Source organism: Rhinatrema bivittatum, chromosome 2 (genome assembly GCF_901001135.1).
Source record: "Rhinatrema bivittatum chromosome 2, aRhiBiv1.1, whole genome shotgun sequence".
NCBI classification, from domain to species: domain Eukaryota; kingdom Metazoa; phylum Chordata; class Amphibia; order Gymnophiona; family Rhinatrematidae; genus Rhinatrema; species Rhinatrema bivittatum.
In genome coordinates this window covers 87,074,780-87,094,207 of record NC_042616.1, presented here as the reverse complement: position 1 = coordinate 87,094,207, position 19,428 = coordinate 87,074,780, and the positions used below count along the sequence as shown (strand labels likewise).

Below are 19,428 nucleotides of genomic sequence, written 5' to 3'. Positions count from 1 at the left end.
CCACAAGAAAGTCTTACTCATACAAATGGAAAAGGTACACATCATGGTGCACTTCTCAGTCCCTTGATCCCCTTTCCTGTCCAATCTCCAAATTCTTGGACTATTTATGGCATCTCTCTGAATCAGGTCTTAAAACCTCTTCTATCAGAATGCATGTCAGTGCGGTAGCCGCCTTCCATAAGGGTATTGGGGGTAATCCTATTTCAGTACAACCCCTAGTAACACGCTTTCTTAAGGGCTTGCTCCATCTAAAGCCGCCCTTGCGTCCTCCGGCCCCATCCTGGGACCTTAACCTGGTTCTTGGTCGTCTTATGAAACCTCCTTTCGAACCTCTGCACTCCTGTGACTTTAAATATCTCACTTGGAAAGTGTTATTCCTTTTGGCTATTACTTCAGCTCGCAGGGTTAGTGAATTACAGGCCCTAGTTACCTATCCGCCTTACACTAAGCTCCTGCAGGACCGCGCGGTACTCCGCACTCACCCTAAATTTTTACCTAAGGTAGTTTCTGAGTTTCATATCAATCAATCCATCATACTACCTATCTTTTTTCCCAGGCCCCACTCCAACTCTGGAGAGCAGACCCTGCATAACCTAGACTGTAAACGAGCTCTAGCTTTTTACCTAGACCGTACAGTTTCCCATAGGAAGAGCACTCAATTATTCGTCTCTTTCCATCCTAATAAGTTGGGACAACCTGTGGGTAAGCAGGCTCTTTCTTCCTGGTTGGCGGACTGCATTTCTTTTTGCTATGAGCAAGCTGGCATTCCTTTTCAAGACCGTGTTAAAGCACACTCTGTGAGGGCCATGGCGACGTCAGTGGCACACCTTCGATCGGTGCCGCTTCCTGACATCTGCAAAGCTGCAACCTGGAGTTCTCTCCATACCTTTGCAGCCCATTATTGTTTGGACAAGGCTGGAAGACAGGACTCCATCTTCGGCCAGTCTGTCTTGCGTAACCTTTTTCCAACCTGATGTACCAACACCCTTCCACCTACCCGGTTGGGTGCGGATGCCCTTTCCCAAATTTCTCCTCACTTATTGTGCCTGCTGCACATCGTTGAGTACATTTGGTGCAAGTCGGGACATCCTCAGCTCGGTACTCACCCATTTGTGAGGACAACCATCCTGCTTGTCCTGTGAGAAAGCAAATGTTGCTTACCTGATGTAACAGGTGTTCTCACAGGACAGCAGGATGTTAGTCCTCACGAAACCCGCCCGCCTCCCCGCGGTGTTGTGTTCGTTTTATTCTTACTTTCTAGGCACTGCCTGTAGCTTTGAAAATCAGACTGAAGGGAGACCCCTGCTGGCTGCAGGGTCAGTGCCTTGCTGGGCATGCCCAGTCGGGGCCAGTCAAAGTTCTGTTTAAACTTTGACAGAAGTTTTCAGTGGTGGGCTCCATCCTCGATGTCACCCATTTGTGAGGACTAACATCCTGCTGTCCTGTGAGAACACCTGTTACATCAGGTAAGCAACATTTGCTTTCTCTTTCTGACCAGAAGGAAAAGAACACCAAGCCGCCATATAATCATAAGTCACTGTTAAATAGTGATTATATACCAAAACTATTTTTTAGTGTTTTTTTATATATGCATTTAAAAAAGTCCAACTATGGGTTACTTAACTTAACAAGCCAATTGTTCCAATGCGACTGCTGTGTTTCAAGATGGTCGGTCATCTCTTCAACTCTTTGTAACACACTTTACTAAAAAATCTTTATTAAGTACCAGCTGTTAGCCTTGCTGTGCTCAGATGTGTCTCTCAGGTCTCCCGACACGGAGCCGTGTTTCGGACATGCTAGTCCTTTGTCAAGGGAATATTAATATGGCGGATTGGCATTCTTTTCCTTCTGGTCAGATATATGATTATATATATAAGGCAGAGTCTTGATGCGTCATGCTATATCGATGAAGCCTAGTATGATGGTCACTCATTATTAAGCAGTACATTGGTGTATCACTAGCGTCAGAGAATATTGGAACTAAGGATGGATGTTGGAATATATGAATAGTATTGTGTGGTCCACCTGTCCATTACAGAGTGTGTTGATACTCTCTAGTTCAAATTTAGTTCACTTTAAAGATATACATGTGGAGATGCCCCCCCCTCTCCATGATTTGTTATTTACTTGTTTAAGTCTGGAGATTTTCTAGCATGTGTGCAGGTGTGACATTACCAGTTATACCAATTAGTCTGTCAGTTTTCCCAATCTCTCTCTGCAGGTCATCGAGACCCTCCTAGCTCGTCTGCCTGAACGCCCCCCACCACCTAATCAGTGTTTCGCTTTCAATACGTTTAAGATCACTTACTCCTGAAATAGTGTAAATGTATGCAAGTAAACTGCCAAATCTACATGCATAAATTGTAAAATAATGACTTTACACATGTAAATTTTGGCCACGCCCTAACCACCTCTTTTTTTTTTTTTTGCACATGCAGATTTACACCTTTTATGCATGTATTTTAAGGTTTACAAAACAGCATATACACGAGTATACCCAAGTTTTGAAAATTTGCCTTTCAGTGTAACGCTCCTTCAGCTTGGATTTGGAAAGGCAAATAGTTAAACACAAATCCTGCTGGTCTCGGGTGGCTGTGGTTGGCTGGCGCAGAGGTGAGTGACGGACGGTGGTCTATGTCTTGCCCTGGCTGAGTTGGTTGGCAGTTTGAAGCAACAGGAAGCACCAGCAGCTCTGGGTATGGTGAGGTGAGGCAGGCGTTTTTGGAGGGAACAAGAAGAGAGAGGGGTGCTCAGGGGAGTGTGGAGCAAAGAGGGGAGGGTATTGTTTAAACATTATAAATTTGCTATAGTTTGAACAGTTATCTTTGTAAACAATATTTACATCCTTAATCCATATTTTTTCCACTTCTGTGTTCATCTTGCATAGTGCTTTTACCTGCTGTAGCTACTGGATAAAAAAAAAATTGTTCTTAAGAGTGTATTTGTGGCTTGTGCCATCTTTTATGGAAACTACTTCCTTCCCCAGCTCATTAGTTCCTTCAGACCCGTTCTATAACTCTAAACATCGTAATTTCATATGAAGCAGGAAAATCTATGTAGTTTGGTGATAGCAGTTTGTTCCCTTAGGCAGCCTGAAAGAGTGAGAGAGGACCTCCCGTAGGCACTTTGATGCCTGTGTGCAAAAGGAGACATTAAACCCTTAACAAGCCCAGATGCATTCTCTTTGCAACAGCTATACAAGTCCAAGCCTCCTCCTCTTTCTTGAATGTTGTTTTTTTTTGTTTTTTTTTTTTGTTAAAGCTTTCTCTAGTTTCCCTGGCCCTCTCTGGAATCTAATTTGAATGTGACACTTTGTTCATTGGAAGGCAGTAATAACCAAAACTGACTCACTGGAACTTTTTTTTTTTTTTTTTAGCCTCAAACCATCCCTCCTTCCCTCTCCCCTCTTTTTTTTTTTTTTTTTCCCCCCCCCCCCCTCCTTTACAAATGCTGTGGTTGTGCGGTTGAGTTGTGGCTGGTTTCTCTCCAGCATCTATAAATAACACTGTGTGTATAAGAAAGAGAGACTGCCTGAACTGAGAGAGGGAGGTGGTAGGAAAGGAAAAGCCCCTTTTGGTGTCCAACTGGCTGCCTGCCAAGTACTGGATTTGCTTGAGCAGGCGTGTGTGTGTGTGTGTGTGTGTGTGTGTGTGTGTTGAGGTACCGTGGGAAGAATAGCAGTCTCTCTCCCGTTTTTTTGTTTTTTTTTTAATCCGGTCAGAAGTGTACATTTCATTTTTAGGATGGGTGGCAAATGAGCACACATGTTAGTAGCAGCTCTGAATTACAGAAATCTTTGCTTATCTGGTAAGCAAATTCCTGGAAAGCAAGCGTTTGAGGGGAAGATCACAAGGCCTCAGGTAGCTGAAATGGTTAGGAGGAGGGAAGGTGGCACTGCAGTTTAAACAGAAAAATTTCAGACCTTTCATGGAAAAGCAACTTATAAAGTATTCCTTGGAGTTATGATGTGCAGAGAAGCAGAGATGGCTAATAAGCTCTAAAATTAAATGGGGGGGGGGGGGGAGAGGGGAAAGTTTTAATGATGGTGATGATCGATCATGTAGAACTTCAAGGGGATAAATACACGTTATCTTTTATTATACAATTTTATACATTCTTCTGGGTTAAATTCATTTCAGTCTTCTTAGTTGTAATGTTTGTTTGTTTTTTTTATTTCAAATCATTCCTTTTCTGAAAATGTCATTTTTGACTGTTTACTCCCATCATATAGCTTTAATTTCTTTTTAAAGTTTTTTATAGGATTGCATCATGAAAATACTTGACCTCCCCCCTAACATCACATTTTTTGATGTAAATGGCTTTTTTTAAAAAAAAAAACATGTTGAAAATCTTTATTAAAATATATTTAACATACAATAAACATTTAACAGACTTGGGCTCCAGCTTCTGATCTGGGGTTGCTGTTGCTTCATCCACTGACACCTCTGCTCACCAGGTGTCAAATTTGTTACCTGGGTGACTTGGCACCCAGGTTTGTCCCAGTCTTGCTTTATAATTGGAGTAGCATCTCTTTTTCACTAACATTTAAGAGCCACACTCCCCTTTATCTAATCAAAGAAGAGTCATGACCTTTATTTCCATATATTCAGGTGGTCTAACACAGCAACCAGATACTGTTTTTTTTATATGTGCTCAAAATACTATCCTATACAATGAGTGTACACCCTTAAAAAAAACAAACAAAAAACAAATTCACCTGACAAGTTCAAGTCAGATGGGTATTTGGGGAACCATATAATCAGTGATGTTCTGGAGTGGGGGCCTTCGGGAATATCTTGTTAATCTAGTTTGTCGTCAAAGAGCATGTCTTATCCAGCAGACCAAATCTGGCAAGGGCCCCTTGATTTAGAAAAACCAAATTAAATACCTGGCAACACATTATTGCACAATGCAACCTTCATTTGCAAGAGACATTCTAGATGCAGTTTCTACTGTTCAGAACTAACCTATAGCTTTGGAAGAGTCTTAACTCTGCTCTTTGAAGTCCATTGTCAGTAAAATATGTTTGCATGCTTGTGTTTTTATGAAATTAAATTATTTTAAGTATCATGGCTGTCCTGAAAACCTGGCAACCCTTGTCTGCCCTCACTGTATCGCCTGCTTTCTGATGAACAGCTAGGGGCTGGTGAAAAGACTTCCAACTGCGACTTATTCTCAGAAATATATTCTATCTTCCGGACATGGCTACATAAGTAGATGTGATGATCTCTGTGAAGCTTCATATAGTGAGTTTTTGATTACATGTTAGCGTGGCAAAACAGATTTCTAATTAATTTGCAATGTGAGTACTCTGGAATTTTTGGGATTATGGTAAACATAAGGCTTTTGTAAACTTAGTTTGGGAGGGGTTGGAGGAACAGGGAGCAGGGCAGAGCTGAATTAATATAATCCTGTTTTAAGGAGCTCATGCAGAAAAAGAGGATTAAAAGCAGGAAAGTGTGTTGCATACATAATGGTAATTCCATTCGGTGTACAGAAATTTTTTGTGGCATAGGTCAGCTCACACATTTTTTTTTCTTTAAAACTAGGTAGAGGTCGTGACTTGTGGCATTGTGGGTAGACCCCTGGCTGCTTTGGAGCTTAAAACTGACACACAAGTTTTCTGTTGTGATAAACGGAGACTCCACTGGATTTTCTTTGGAGCAAGTTAATGCATAACAATAAATAACTTTGACAAGAACAAATTAACTAATGTCAAAAGTCAAATGCCAGCAGGCCCAGGGGTTAGGTTGCAAAGAATTTGGGGAGAGAGAGTCATTTTTGCAGATCCTTTTCTTAAAGAGACTTGCATACTTTAAGATGTGTTTAGTACTTTAAATAAAAATTTAACTTGAGTGCAATAATGTGCTTACAGCATTAGCTGAACTACATGCATAGAAATAAAGGCCAGTAAACAAGTTGCAGGTGATAGATACGTTTAGTTCAATATAAAAAAGCTATTATGTATATAACGTCTTTATTGATCATTTTCTACTCCATTTTCTACTTGCATTTTTAAAACTTCATGAGCTTAAAGATACTGGTGGATGTGGTAATGTGCAGCAATTATATGTGGACATTAATTTGTTTTCTCAATAAAAACTATATACCAATATAACCTTTTGTTTTTTTATATTTATATCTGTCTATATATGTATACAGATAGATATAGATAGATGCACATATATTAAAAGGTTTGTGTTAGTCGATCATTCACACTGTTGTCTGTTTTTGGCCCACCAGGTGGCACCTGGAATAGTATAAGCTGCACTGTGCAAAGACAATATGTTCTGTCTGCAAAGCACTGTCACACACACACACAGACGCACACAAATGCACACGCAGGCAGACACACACACACTCATATAGGCACAGGCACCAACACACATACACAGGCAGAGACACCCACAGGTGCATGCAGATTGACCAGACAACCCAAGCTAAAGCCAGGTATGTTCTGTTTGAAAAGCCGTCTCTCACTCTCCCAAACACAGTGAGAGGCAAGTATAAGTGTATGTACATGTGGGCGCAAACAAGCTCGCACAAGCATGCCAAAGCACACACAAACTCGCACATGCATACAGGTTTTCTTACACGTGTGCACACACACACACACACACACACACACACACACACACAGACAGATCCGTAGGCACACATTCAGGCAGATATACGAACACTCAGGCACACATGCAGGCAGATATATGAACGCACAGGCCCCCACGCTGCTTAAAAATTTTGATTTGCGGCATACAAGTTTTTTAAATAAATAAATAAAGGCTTCCCCAGACACACAGACAGGTAGAGCATCCACACAGGGACAAGCCCCCACACACATGCACATACACATAGGTGCGGACATACACATAGACCAGTCTACTCAAGTAATAAAAGCCCCATTCTCTGGCATGCAACCAACTGGAAAGTATAACCAACAGACATCAAGCAGTGTATTTTTATTTATTTATTTATTTTTTACTGCATGGGAGCGAGGGGTACATATGTGAATGTTTCTTCATGGTGCTGTGGCCCCAAACTGAGTTGATCAAAGGAAGACTGTAGGAACTTTAGCCAGTTAGCTACTAGTCAACATTTAAAGATGAGGTTGGAAGAACTAGGGATAGTATGGGAGAGTGGGAGGAAGAGCATGGTAGAAGGGAGAACAGTATTGATGTGCATTTGTCTAAAATGAAACTGCAAAACATGATAAGGCTAATTTGTTTCATTTGGGGGCTCTCTGAATGAAACGAACCTTATTCGTTCATTTCGCTGTAAAAAAAAAAAAATGCAATGGGCCTAAGCCCAAAACAGGGGCTGCAACCTATGCCCTAGGCAAGGCCCCGACGTTGTGTTCAGGTTTAGACTGAAGTCCAAAGCAGGGACCTCAGCCTAGGTCCAACCCCGATGGCGTTCCATCAAAGGCCAGGTCTCAAGGGCCTGGGTCAGATGCTTCAATCTGACCCGGAGGCTGAGTCCCGACAACTGGGCCTCAGCCGAGACCCAACGCCTGGGCCTCAGCTCAAGGTCAGGCCCAGATCTCGGTATCCAGGCCTGGGAGCTCCCCCGTCCAAAGTCTTCTTTCTTCAGCTCTTCACTGCCAAATGATGGCGTCTGCTGGGGTCATGCCTGAGTGAATTAACTCTGGCATATTCTCCCCTTGGTTGGCACCATTTTGATGTCCAGCATGTATATGTCACTGCCATACATCAAAATGTCGTCGTTCTCAGGGGTGAATACGCCAGAGTTAATTCACTCCAGTGCGACCGAGGAAAGAGGAGCTCCGAGGCCTGAATACATTGAGGCACAGGAGAGACAGTTACTATAGTTTTGACAAATTCTGAGACAAGTATGCTGCACAAACCAAAACTGGAACATTTATATAAGATATGAATGGTTTACCTTAAAATAAACATGGGGAGTTCCAATTTGTTGCCAAATGCTGATCGAAAATCAAACTATTTTTGTCAACTAATGGAAATTACTAAGTGCTGCAGTTTGTCAAATGAATTGTCTCACTTTCAAATTCCAAAACAAGAAAAATATGATGTCAACGAAATTGTGCACTGAAAGTTTCAAGAGAAAATGTTTTTATTTATAATTATGTTCTTTCAGTCTTTTTTTCTTTTTTTCATTGTTTATAGAATTCAAAATATAGAAATCAAGATTAACTTTGACACTGGAAAAACACAGTCATTCATTAGAATATAAATCTAAGTAAAAGCAATTGCAGTTTGAGAGAGACTGAAATCTGATCTATAGGCCACAAACTGGACAGGACTACTGAAGAAAATAGCAAATAAAGAAAAAGATGCTTCTATTATCCCCATATTATACATCAAGAGGCTGGGAGTTCTCTACTAACCAGAAAACTTTCCAGTTGAACCAGGTTATAAAACTAAACTTGACTGCTTGTGCTTTAATGAAACATTTGCAAGGAAACCGTAACTGAAAGGTTTCATGTTCTTTATTTATTGTGCATATCTCATAAAATCATGGAGGAAAAGACCTCAAAATTGAATCTAAACTGCCCCGTGGGCCTGAATGAAATTCAATATGCCAATCACAGGCCAGAAAAAACTCCAATGGTATCTTATTTTATTTAAAAAAAAAAAAAATCATGCATATACATTAATTTTAATATTCGTAATACCTCTAGATTCTTCATTTATAAACTAGCCGGTTAAGTTTATAAGTTATCTGGCCTGGTATAGCTTGGATGACTTGCTGTTTATCCGGATATCTTCAAAGATATCCAAGTAAGTAGCACCTGTCAAAAAGAAAAAAGACAGTTGTGGGCCAGCAGTCTGATTCCTACCCCCCCACCCAGTCCCCAGGTTGTCCAGATAGGCCCCAATGGGCTGAGCAGTCCCAGATTTCCCAACCCCCATCCCAAAGAGTAAAGGTTTTTGGTGGGGGAGGTGGGGGTCACTGATTGTTCCCCCTCCCTCCCCCCCCCCCAATCTGTGTTTATATTTTATATGTGTGAGTGAAGGGATGGTGGGTGGTGGTTGTGGAAATGTGGCTGAAAGTACTCTGCACTTTGTATGTTTTCTATATCTTTCCTTCCATCCTTCTCAAAATCCACTTTTACCCGTTCCCCCTCTCGCCTTGTGTAGTTGGGGTTGTATATGTGCGTTTCTAGAAGTGTAGTGTTGGGGGGGGGGTGGGAGGTGGTGAAAGGAAGTGGTGGTATGAGTGTTAGAAGCCACTCTCCCCCACTTGAATTCTCCACTTTGTCTCCTTTCTCATGCCATTTTCTCTTTCCCTTACCCCTTCCCATGCTCCTCTTTAACCTACGTCCCCCCTCTCCTTCCTCCCCTTTCCCCTTCAACTTCCTCCCCTCTAGGAGCTGTGAGTGCTACCTCCCCAGCTCGCCCGAGACGCGGAAGACACGAGCCGGGAATTGAACCCAGGTCCCTCCGCATGGCAAGGCACAGCAAAAGCATTTTACATTATGGTAAATAAAGTACTTCATCCTGAAACCAAAGAAGTAAACTTGGAGTGAAATAATCAGTTTGAAGGAACATTTATTTTTAATAGAGTTCTAATCTTTGTATGTTTAGGATTGGCAGCAAATTCTAATGTGCACTACAATATCCTCTGCTCCTCCCCACCACCCTCTTCTCCTCCTTTTGCCGATTCCCAATCCTTGATGTTCATTTTCATGTGGCACTTACTCTTCCACCTTTTTTGGCCTCTCTGTGTGCTCTTGTGACCTGTGAAAGGGTTGGCCTGACAGCTGAGCTGAAGGGAAGGAAGGATAAGGGAAACCTATGGTTCTACTGTTACAATATAATGGAAAGTCTCTTCAGCTGGGGGAAGGTGATAGCACTGCTGAGTGTAAATTTTCAGTTAAGGAATGTTGTGCTTTTCACTGTTATACTTATTGTACAAACTGTATAAATAAACTAGTCTAGATCAGACTGTCTGTATTTAGATTCTTGTTGAGTTTTCCTGAGTTTCTCATCTTTCTGACATACTGATTCTCTGTTTCATGGTGCTCTGCTAACTTCCCTCCCCATCTGCTGCTCCAAACACCCATTAAGTACCTTTTTCAGGGTTGCCAGTTCAGGTTCTTGCTCAGCCTTGCTTTTGTAGGAAGTAAATAATGAAATGGACACCCTATGCCCCTTGTAGTTGACTTCTTACCCCAGTAGGCGTGTGAAAGAATTACTCTACGAGGGGGGTGGGGGGAGGATGGTTTTTGCCATAGCGGTGCTTGATGTGCACGTTCCCATGCCCTTTGTGCAGTTTATAGGGCTTTTTTTTTTTTTTTTTAAAGAAAATTAATATAATGAGCAACTATAACACTGAAATATTCAGTGCAGGGTGGTAACTAGCTTACTAATCACAAGATAGACACATTTAGCTATGATTTTAATTCCATATTCATGTTAAAATCCAAACAAAAAAAAATTATAAACTCAAGGTTGGAAAACTATTTTATTATGTAGAATATTTTAATATGCAAAATGATTCAAATATATGCAAGTATATCATAAATTGCCACTGAATCAACCTCTTTAGCACATTGAGGCCCTCCATGCTTGGTAACATTGGTTAGGGGTTACCACCCAGGAAAATGACCTTAGCAACACTCTGGACGGTGTGTTGAAATCCTCAGCTCAGTGTGTGGTCAAGAAAGCAAATACAATGTTAGTTTTATCCTCTCTTCCTTTCTGAATGATTCCTATCATAATGCCTCTGCATTCACACTTTGAGTATTGTGTGCAGTTCTGGTCTCCCCCCTTTTCTAAAAAGATATAGCAGAACTGGAGAAGGTACGGAGAAGGGCAACGAAATCAATAAAGGGGATGGAATAGCTCCTTTATGAAGAAAAGCTAAACAGGTTAGAACTCTTCATCTTGGAGAGGAGAAGACAAAGAAGGGGATAAAATACAGATTTTTATAAAATCATAATGATTTGGAACAAGTTAATTGTGAACAGTTATTTACCCTTTCAAATTGTACTAGGACTAGGGGATACTCCATGAAACTAACAGAAGATTTCAAACAAATTTAAGAATGAATATTTTCAGTAAATACAATTAATCTGTACATAGCTAGAAGTTAGCAGTATAGATGGGTTAAAAAAAACAACCCCATAACAAGTTTCTGGACGAGAGGCCCATTAACAATTATTAGCTGGATAGACGTTGTCATCATCATTTCTGATTTCTGAGAATCTACAACAGGTAATGGATATCCCCATTATGATTTGTTGGGTACTTTCAAGTGAATGATTGGTCATTAGTGGAAGCAGAATGCTGGGATTCATAGAGCTTTGGTCTGACCCAGTATGACACTTATATTCTTGAGATGGGTTTGAATACTCCTCAAACTGTTGTTCCAAGATGGTAGCGAAGTGAGAGGGCATGGTTTTAGAGCTCCGCTTCTAATTGCTAATAACCTTGGTTCTGAATAATACATATCAAAAGTAAGGGGAAAATTTGGGAGCGGTCCCCAGTGGCCGGCCTCATACAAGAAAAGATTGTTGAGTTCCTTACCCCTTTGTCACTTGATTCTCTGGATGTCAGGTCTGTTGTGGGCAAGTGCTGGTAAGTGTGTGGTGACAGTGGACGAGGAAACATCTTTGATTCTCCTAGGACAAGCAGGATGGTAGTCCTCACACATAGGTGATGTCATTGGATGGAGCCTGGTACAGAAAACTTATGTCAGAGTTTCTAGAACTTTGTCTCTGTACACTGAGCATGCTCAGCATGCCCTATATCACATGTCCACATGGGGTCCCTCTTCAGTCTCTTTTTTTATTTTCTGCAGAGTTTTTGCAAAGTTGTTTCTCTGAGCTCATGGCATTTTGTCAAAAATTGCCTTGGAAAACATTTTTCACTGATTTTTTTTTTTTTGGCCTTTTTTTTGTGTGTCTTTTCTCAGCGCGGGTACCGCTCCGGTTCCCCTTAAGCTTCCAACCAGGTTTTTCGGTGGTTCAGTAAGTTTTTTGTTTTGCTTCCGTTCTCCATGTGGCGATTGTGCCTCCGTGCCCACCGATGTCAGAAGCCCGCAATCATGGCTTCATTTTCGTTCTTTCAGTTCACTTCGTCATGGCCTTGTCGGGTTTCCATTGATGCCGTCAGTGCCCGAGGACTGTGTTCATCATGGACCCACACAATGTGGGTATCCTCTGCCTGGGGGCATCGCATGACATCCAGGGGTGCCGCCTGTGCGACCATATGACCCCTAAAGGACGTTGTGCTCGCCTCAACAAGATGGAGAAGCTCTTCAAGGTCATGAAAATCTGAGCCATCGAAGTCTGCATCGGTGGCATAGACGCTGAAGGACCTTGGAGCCACACCGCCTCCATCGATGCTGTCGGCAGATATGGGCACCGGGGATCGGCTGGTCTTTTCCAGGTCGAGGACATCGGGTTCTTCGTCATCGACCTCTGCACCGGGAAAAGACCAGAGAGCATCAGCACTCGTCACCTTCACTGCACAGTGTAGGGCTCGGGAAGGTACTTGCTCCTGCTATGATGCCCGCGAAGTGATTCTGTGGCAAGGAGTGCTCTTTCCTCCATTGATGCCGGAGGTCCATAATGGTCACCATCGGTCCTGATGTCAGATGCCGATCCACCTTGGGGATCTGAGGAAGATCTGGCGACTCCTTCTGCCTCCCAGTCCAATTTGGCATCGGCAGCTTTCGAAGAGGAGTTGAAGCGGAGAGTCCAGTTGGCGGTCGATCAGGCTCTGTGGGGCATCGAGCCAGCAGCACCGATGGTATCAATCCTTGCGCTCTCCCTGCTAGGATGGCTCAATGTGGCATGTGCCTGCAGCACCCCATCCAGCTTTGTCGAGGCCGGCACCGGTGTCCAGGCATCTGGACGAATGCCAAGCACCCAGGGCCCCCACCCCCTGTAGATTACAGTGAGGATGAGACCCCGTATGACCTCTGGGAGGACGACACTTCAGAATCCTCCTTAGAGGACCCTGAAGGTCTCCACTCAGAACAGTTTTCTCCAGAGGAATGACGGAAGTCTGCGCCTAAGGACCTAACCTTCGCAGATTTTGTGATGGCAGAAGCCGACCCTTTTCAGTTAATGACAGAGGATGACGCTAGACAAAAGATGCTGGAAGTCCTCCAGTTCATGGAGGCTCCTAATGAGATTGTGGCGGTCCCGGTAGTAAGAGATCTTTAAGGAGTTGCCACTGAGGATTTGGGAGCACCCCCTTACAGTTCCTCCTGTAAACAGGAAGGTGGACAGGGTTTACCTCGTCCGACAGGCTACCGTTTACAAAAAGTGTCAGCTGGCACACCAATTGGTAGTGATCGAATCTGCTCTCAAGAGGGCCAAGCGCTCTCGGACCCATACCTTGGTGCCCCCGGGGAAGGATCACAGAATGATGGACGCTCTTGGGAAGGTGTTTCAGGGGACAATGCTTATTGCCCGCATTGCCTCCTACCAGCTCTACATGAGCCAGTACACTCGCAACCTCTGGAAGCAGGTGCAGGAGGCGGCTGAACGGCTGCCTCAACAGCAGCAAAACACCTTCTTGTTGCTGGTGCATCAAGGCCTAGAGTACAGTAAACCCGAGGTGCGCTCCACCTATAATGTTTTCGAGATGGCAGTCAAGAGTCTCTGCAGCAGGAATCGGCACCCACGGAATGGAATGGCTGCAGGCCTCTGATCTCTGACCGGAGGAACAGGAGAGATTCGCCGACCTGCCGTGCACCAGAGAGAATCTCTTCATGGATAAGGTGAGAGTCGCGATGGCCCAGTTACAGGATCCAAAATACAAAGAGCACACAAAGGGTCCTAGCACATTTCGAGGACGAGCATATATACAACAATAATCCCTTCATTCAATACTTTGTCACATGGAAACGATATATAGATGACATTTTTCTTCTTTGGTCTGACACAACTGCTAATTTAGATTGTTTTTTGAATTGGTTAAACAATTGTAATACTCATCTACACTTTTCAGAAGACATCCAAAAGGAGAGAATTCATTTTCTGGATATCACCATTTTTAAGTCCTCTGGGAAATTTAATACCACATTGTACCGCAAGTCAGTTTCAAGTAGCACTTTTTTACATTTTTCTAGTGCTCACCCCCGGACTTTAAAAGAAAATCTGCCAGTCAGTCAATTTTTTCGAATTAAGCGATTATGTACTACAGAATCTGAATTCAAATTACATGCATGCTCCTTAGGAACAAGATTTGCTGCTAGAGGTTATCCTAGTTCCTGCATCAAAAGAGCATACACGAGAGCTAAATTTGCCCACAGAGAGTGGTTATTTTTACCAAAGAATAAAGATAAAGACATTCTCACCTGTATATTACCTTTTTCATCTATGTCATCCAAAATGAAGAACATAATTGGCATATTCTATAGCTTCATTCTGAGTTCCAGCATATCCCCCGGTTTACATACACTCGGGGGCAAATTCTGCATGATCAATTAGAAAATTTGGATTCTTCTATTCAAGTACACAACACTTCCTTAGGATCTCATAAAGCCTGCGGCTCCTGCTCAGTTTGCAATATTATGATAGAAGCCTCTGTGATTCCTTTCTCAAGAATAAACTTCACCCTCGTGTTAAAACATCATACCGATTGCACTTCTGTTGGAGTGATTTATCTGATACAGTGCCCTTGCAACCTATGGTATATAGGGAAAACCGGACGATCCCTTAAGACCAGTATGATTGAACATAGATCATGTGTGAATAAAGCACGTACTACTGCTCCATTGGTATCCCACTGTCTTGAGCATTCACATTCTTTTGAATCATTACGGGTATGTGTTTTAGAACAACTTGTTTCATCCTGGCACGGAGGCGATCTCAACAGGGCTCTCCTAAAAGAAGAACAATGCTGGATTCATTTGTTAAATATTATTCATCCTTTGGATCTTAATTCTACATTGGAATTGAATGTTTTTTTTGTAACATCAGCAAGTTTGTATACATGGTTGCCATGGCGACCAGCGTCATGACATCACTACGTCATTTTTTTGCGCGGGCTATTTAATCACAACCTGTCGGTAGCGGTCCCTGCTTTTTCGAGAACTCACCGCTGCGAGACCTGGCGTACAGAAGAAGGAGGGTGGCTCACTTGCACTGCTAAGATAAGTAGATTATATGCATTTTTTCACGTCTGTTTGGTTACATTACTCTAATGTCTCGGTTTCATAGGCAATTTGACCCCTGAAGAAGTTGCGCCGATGCAGCGAAACACCAGCCGCTGTCGGGCGATTACAGAGACATCCGTACAGTGGGCATGCATTTTTTGACGGAACATCATTGAACTTTACAATTTCTCTACAGGCTGCTCAGCCGGTAAGAGCCGCAAATGAGGAGTAGTCCGGACGGTCCAATTTTGCACATTTGGACACGTCGTCAGGCTTGCTGATGCGGCATCTTACATTTACATACATTTTATTGCTAACTGCTCAGAGTCAACGCGTATAATAGATTAAGAGAGGGGTGCCAGTTACAGGATCACCATGAGACCCTCCAGCATCTCTCTGCTAGCACTTCAGACCTGCCCTCCTCAGCTAGGAGGTCTGCGAGGCAGGGTCAGAGGAGGTCTTTCAACCGCTCTGTTCACAGAGGGTGAGCTCCTGAGGCCACCCCAGGCAGCAGCAAGCTCCCAAGCCTGAGCCTGCGCCCCAACCAAATCCCAGGACGAGGTTTTGACTGGATCATAAGGAGCATAAGCTAGCCACCAGTATCCAAGACACTGGACCCCTCGGTCGGGAGTAGGCTACGGTTCTTTGCAAATTGGTGGCCCAGTATAACCTCGGACCAGTGGGTTTTGTCTGTCTGCCAAGGGTACCGATTTAACCTATTGGGTGTCCCGCCAAATTCTCCTCTGTGCCCGTTTTGGGAACTGATAATACATCAGGAGGTACTGTTATTTCTGCCCTCTTAACAGCCAGAGCAGTTGAGCCTCTCCCACCAGAGCAAAGAGGGCATGGATTCTACTCCTGGTATTCCTGATTCCAAAGAGAACAGGGGGACTCCTACCCATCCTAGAACTGAGGACCTTGAACAAATTTCTAAAAGAAGAAAAGTTTAAGATGGTTTCCCTGGGCACCCTAATTCCCCTACTGCAAAAAGGGGACTGGCTATGCTTCCTCGGTTTAAAGGACATATGCACTCGCATCAAGATCTTTCCAACTCACAGGAAGTATCTCAGATTTGTAGTGGGAAAACAGCACTTCCAGTACAGAGTGTTGCCGTTCGGGCTAGCATCAGCCCCTTAAGTCTTTAAAGAGTGTCTGGTCGAGATGGAGATGCACCTCTGCAGACTGGGAATGCATGTTTTCCCTTACTTGAATGATTGGCTAGTCAAGTGCACCTCTCAAGCAGGGGCAGATCGGTCCTTTTGCTTGACCATCCGGGTGCTGGAGTCACTAGGTTTCATCATCAACTACCCAAAGTCCCATCTCAGGCTGTCACCTCAATTGGATTTCATAGGAGCCCTGCTAGACACAGCTCAAGCAAAAGCCTTGCTAGACACCGCAAAAGGGCAGTCACCTTGGCATTCATAGCAGTGGTGATTCATCAGAACCAGTAGGTGTCAGCTTAGCACATATTGAGGCTGTTGGGCCATATGGTTGCAACCGTCTATGTCACTCCCTTGGCACGTTTACACATGTGCAGAGCTCAATGGACCTTAAGATTGCAGTGGTGCCAGGCCACCCAGGTCCTTCAGCTCACATCCATCTCACTCCATCTCTCGGGACAATTGTCCTGGTGGCAAGTTCTCTCAGATTTGGAGCAGAAATATCTTTCCAAACTCCCCCTACCCAAATTGTCCTCACCACAGATGCATCCACCCTGGGGTGGGGTGCTCATGTAGAGGGGCTCCACACCCAGGGTCTGTGGTCTGCCCAGGAAGCACGTTGTCACATCAACTTCTCGGAGCTCTGGGTGATCAGGTACGCTCTATTGGCTTTCAGGTATCGGCTGTTCAACAAAGTCCTGATCCAAGCAGACAACCAAGTAGCGATGTGGTATGTCAATAGGGTCGTACCTCCTATGTCAGGAAGCGGTTCAGTTCTAGTCCTGGGCTCTGTCCCACGGGATGGTGCTCTGGGCCATATATCTGGCCAGAATGAAGAACGAAATAGCAGACAGAGTCGGGCCTTCAGACCCCACGAGTGGTTGCTGGACCCCGGGGTAGCGAATCGGATCTTCCATCTCTGGGGAAACCCAGATATGAACTTGTTTGCAGCTCCCTGAAACAGGAAGGTGTCTCAGTTCTGTTTCCTGTACAGGTCAGTTGATAAACCAGCCTCGGACTCCTTTGCTCGCCATTGGGGCAAGGGTTTACTGTACGTGGATCCTCCGATTCATCTAGTAACAAAGACTCTCCTGAAGTTTCGAGAAGAACAAGGGACAATGATCCTCATAGCTTCTCATTGGTCGAGACAGGTCTGGTTTCCACTTCTTCGGGAGTTGTCCTTTCGGAAACTGATTAGTCTGGAGACTTCCCCAGATCTCATCACACAGGATCAGGACAGGCTCTGGCATCCTAACCTCCAGGCCCTGACGCTCACAGCCTGGATGTTGAGAGGCTGCAGCTGCTTGATTTTTCTGATGATGTGTCTCGGGTCTTGATAGCTTCTAGAAGGCCTTCCACTAGAAAGTCCTATGGGCTGAAGTAGAGGAGGTTTTCTGTGTAGTGTGAGCAGAAGGCCCTAGATCCGTTTTCCTACCCCACACAAAAACTGCTTGATTACCTTTTGCACCTCTCAGAGGCTGGCTTAAAAACCAACTCCGTTAAAGTCCATCTGAGTGCAATTGGTACATACCACCGAGGTGTAGATGTTACGCCCATCTCTGTACAGCCTATAGTGGTACGCTCCATGTGGGGCCTGCAGCAGTTGAAGTCTCCCCTAAGGCATCCCACTGAGTCTTGGGACTTCAGTGTGGTGCTTGCTCAGTTGATGAAAACTCCTTTTGAACTGCTGCACACCTGTGACCTGAAATACCTGACATGGAAGGGTCATATTTTTTATGGCTGTCACTTCAGCATGCAGTCAGCGAGCTCTAGGCCTTAGTGACTTATCCACCTAACACCAAGTTTTATCATGACAGGGTGGTCCTGCAATCATACCCTAAGTTCCTGCCTAAGGTGGTGATGGATTTCCATCTTAACCAGTCAATCATCCTGCCAACATTTTTTCCCAGGCCCCATTCTCACCAAGGCGAATGAGCACTGCACAGTTTGGATTGCAAGAGAGTCTTAGCCTTCTATCTGGAGTGGACAGAAGCCCATAGACAGTTCATCCAACTTTTTATTTCTTTTGACAGAAATAGGTTGGGAGTTGCCATTACCAAACAGACACTATCCAGTTGGCTAGCAGATTGCATCTCCTTCTGTTATGCCCAGGTGGGACTGCATCTTTGGGGTCATGTCAAGACACATTCTGTTAGAGCCATAGTAACTTCGGTGGCCCACTTGCGAGCAGTTCCCATGGAGGAGTTCTGCAAGGTTGCGATGTGGAATTCTCTCTACACGTTCGCATCACACTACTGTCTGGATAAGAATGGCCAACGTGACAGTAGGTTCAACCAGTCTGTCCTCCGAAATTGCTTTGAGATGTAGAACCCAACTCTCCCTGCCTAGGGCCCATTGTTTGGGTTCAGGCTGTTTCCCCCTCTGTTACTAACAGCACTGTGGATGTTGTGCCTGTTAGCACCTGGTTGGTGTTTGTTGGTCCCCTTTTGTGTTGGGGATTCACCCATATGTGAGGACTTCATCCTGCTTGTCCTAGGAGAAAGCAGAGTTGCTTACCTGTAATATGTGTTTTCCTAGGACAGCAGGATGTTAGTCCTCATGAAACCTGCCCACCACCCCTGCGGAGTTGGGTTTCTCCTATTTTTTTAATTGTATTTTTATTACAATTCTATGTTACGAGACTGAAGAGGGACCCCACATGGACGCGTGGTATAGGGCATGCTGGGCATGCTCAGTGTAGCTAGTCAAAGTTCTAGAAACTTTGACATAAATTTTCCATTCTGGGCTCCATCCGATGATGTCACCCATGTGCAAGTACTAATATCCTGCTGTCTTTGCACACGTGTTACGGGTAAGCAACTCTGCTGTCCCTGAGCACTAATAGCCCTTTCTCTGTCATGGCATTTCACTTCTGTGGGAGAAGTTTTGCCTTTGCGGGGTCTATGCAGTCATTCATCAGATTCAGCGATGACTGGGGAAGCTCTCCCTCAAATCATCGTGAAAATATAACTGAGAAATCAGATTCCTTTGAGATATCATGGAGCCTCACTGGTGGATGAAGGGGAATTAGATGGCATCTCTCCCCTGGCTTCTACATCAGTGACTGGTACAGAAGACACTGGGGTTAGGAATATCACTTTGGACCCCAGCGATGGAGGAGTGATAACTATTCATTTAGCTAATTTAGATGAGCCTACTGTTCTTACTTTGGACT

At 44.0% G+C, this 19,428-nt stretch overlaps 1 protein-coding gene across 3 annotated transcripts in view; it reads left to right on the top strand.

Annotated features, from left to right (window-relative positions):
- ACVR2B (activin A receptor type 2B) overlaps positions 1–19,428 on the top strand; it is a 476,102-nt gene that overhangs the window by 118,407 nt on the left and 338,267 nt on the right. For 2 of the 3 annotated variants that reach the window (XM_029588414.1, XM_029588415.1), the window contains exon 2: positions 9,347–9,457. The exons of the other annotated variant lie outside the window; for it this stretch is intronic. In XM_029588414.1, the coding sequence (XP_029444274.1) occupies positions 9,347–9,457 (111 nt within the window). The remainder of the gene's footprint in view (positions 1–9,346; positions 9,458–19,428) is intronic. 3 annotated transcript variants of the gene reach the window in all.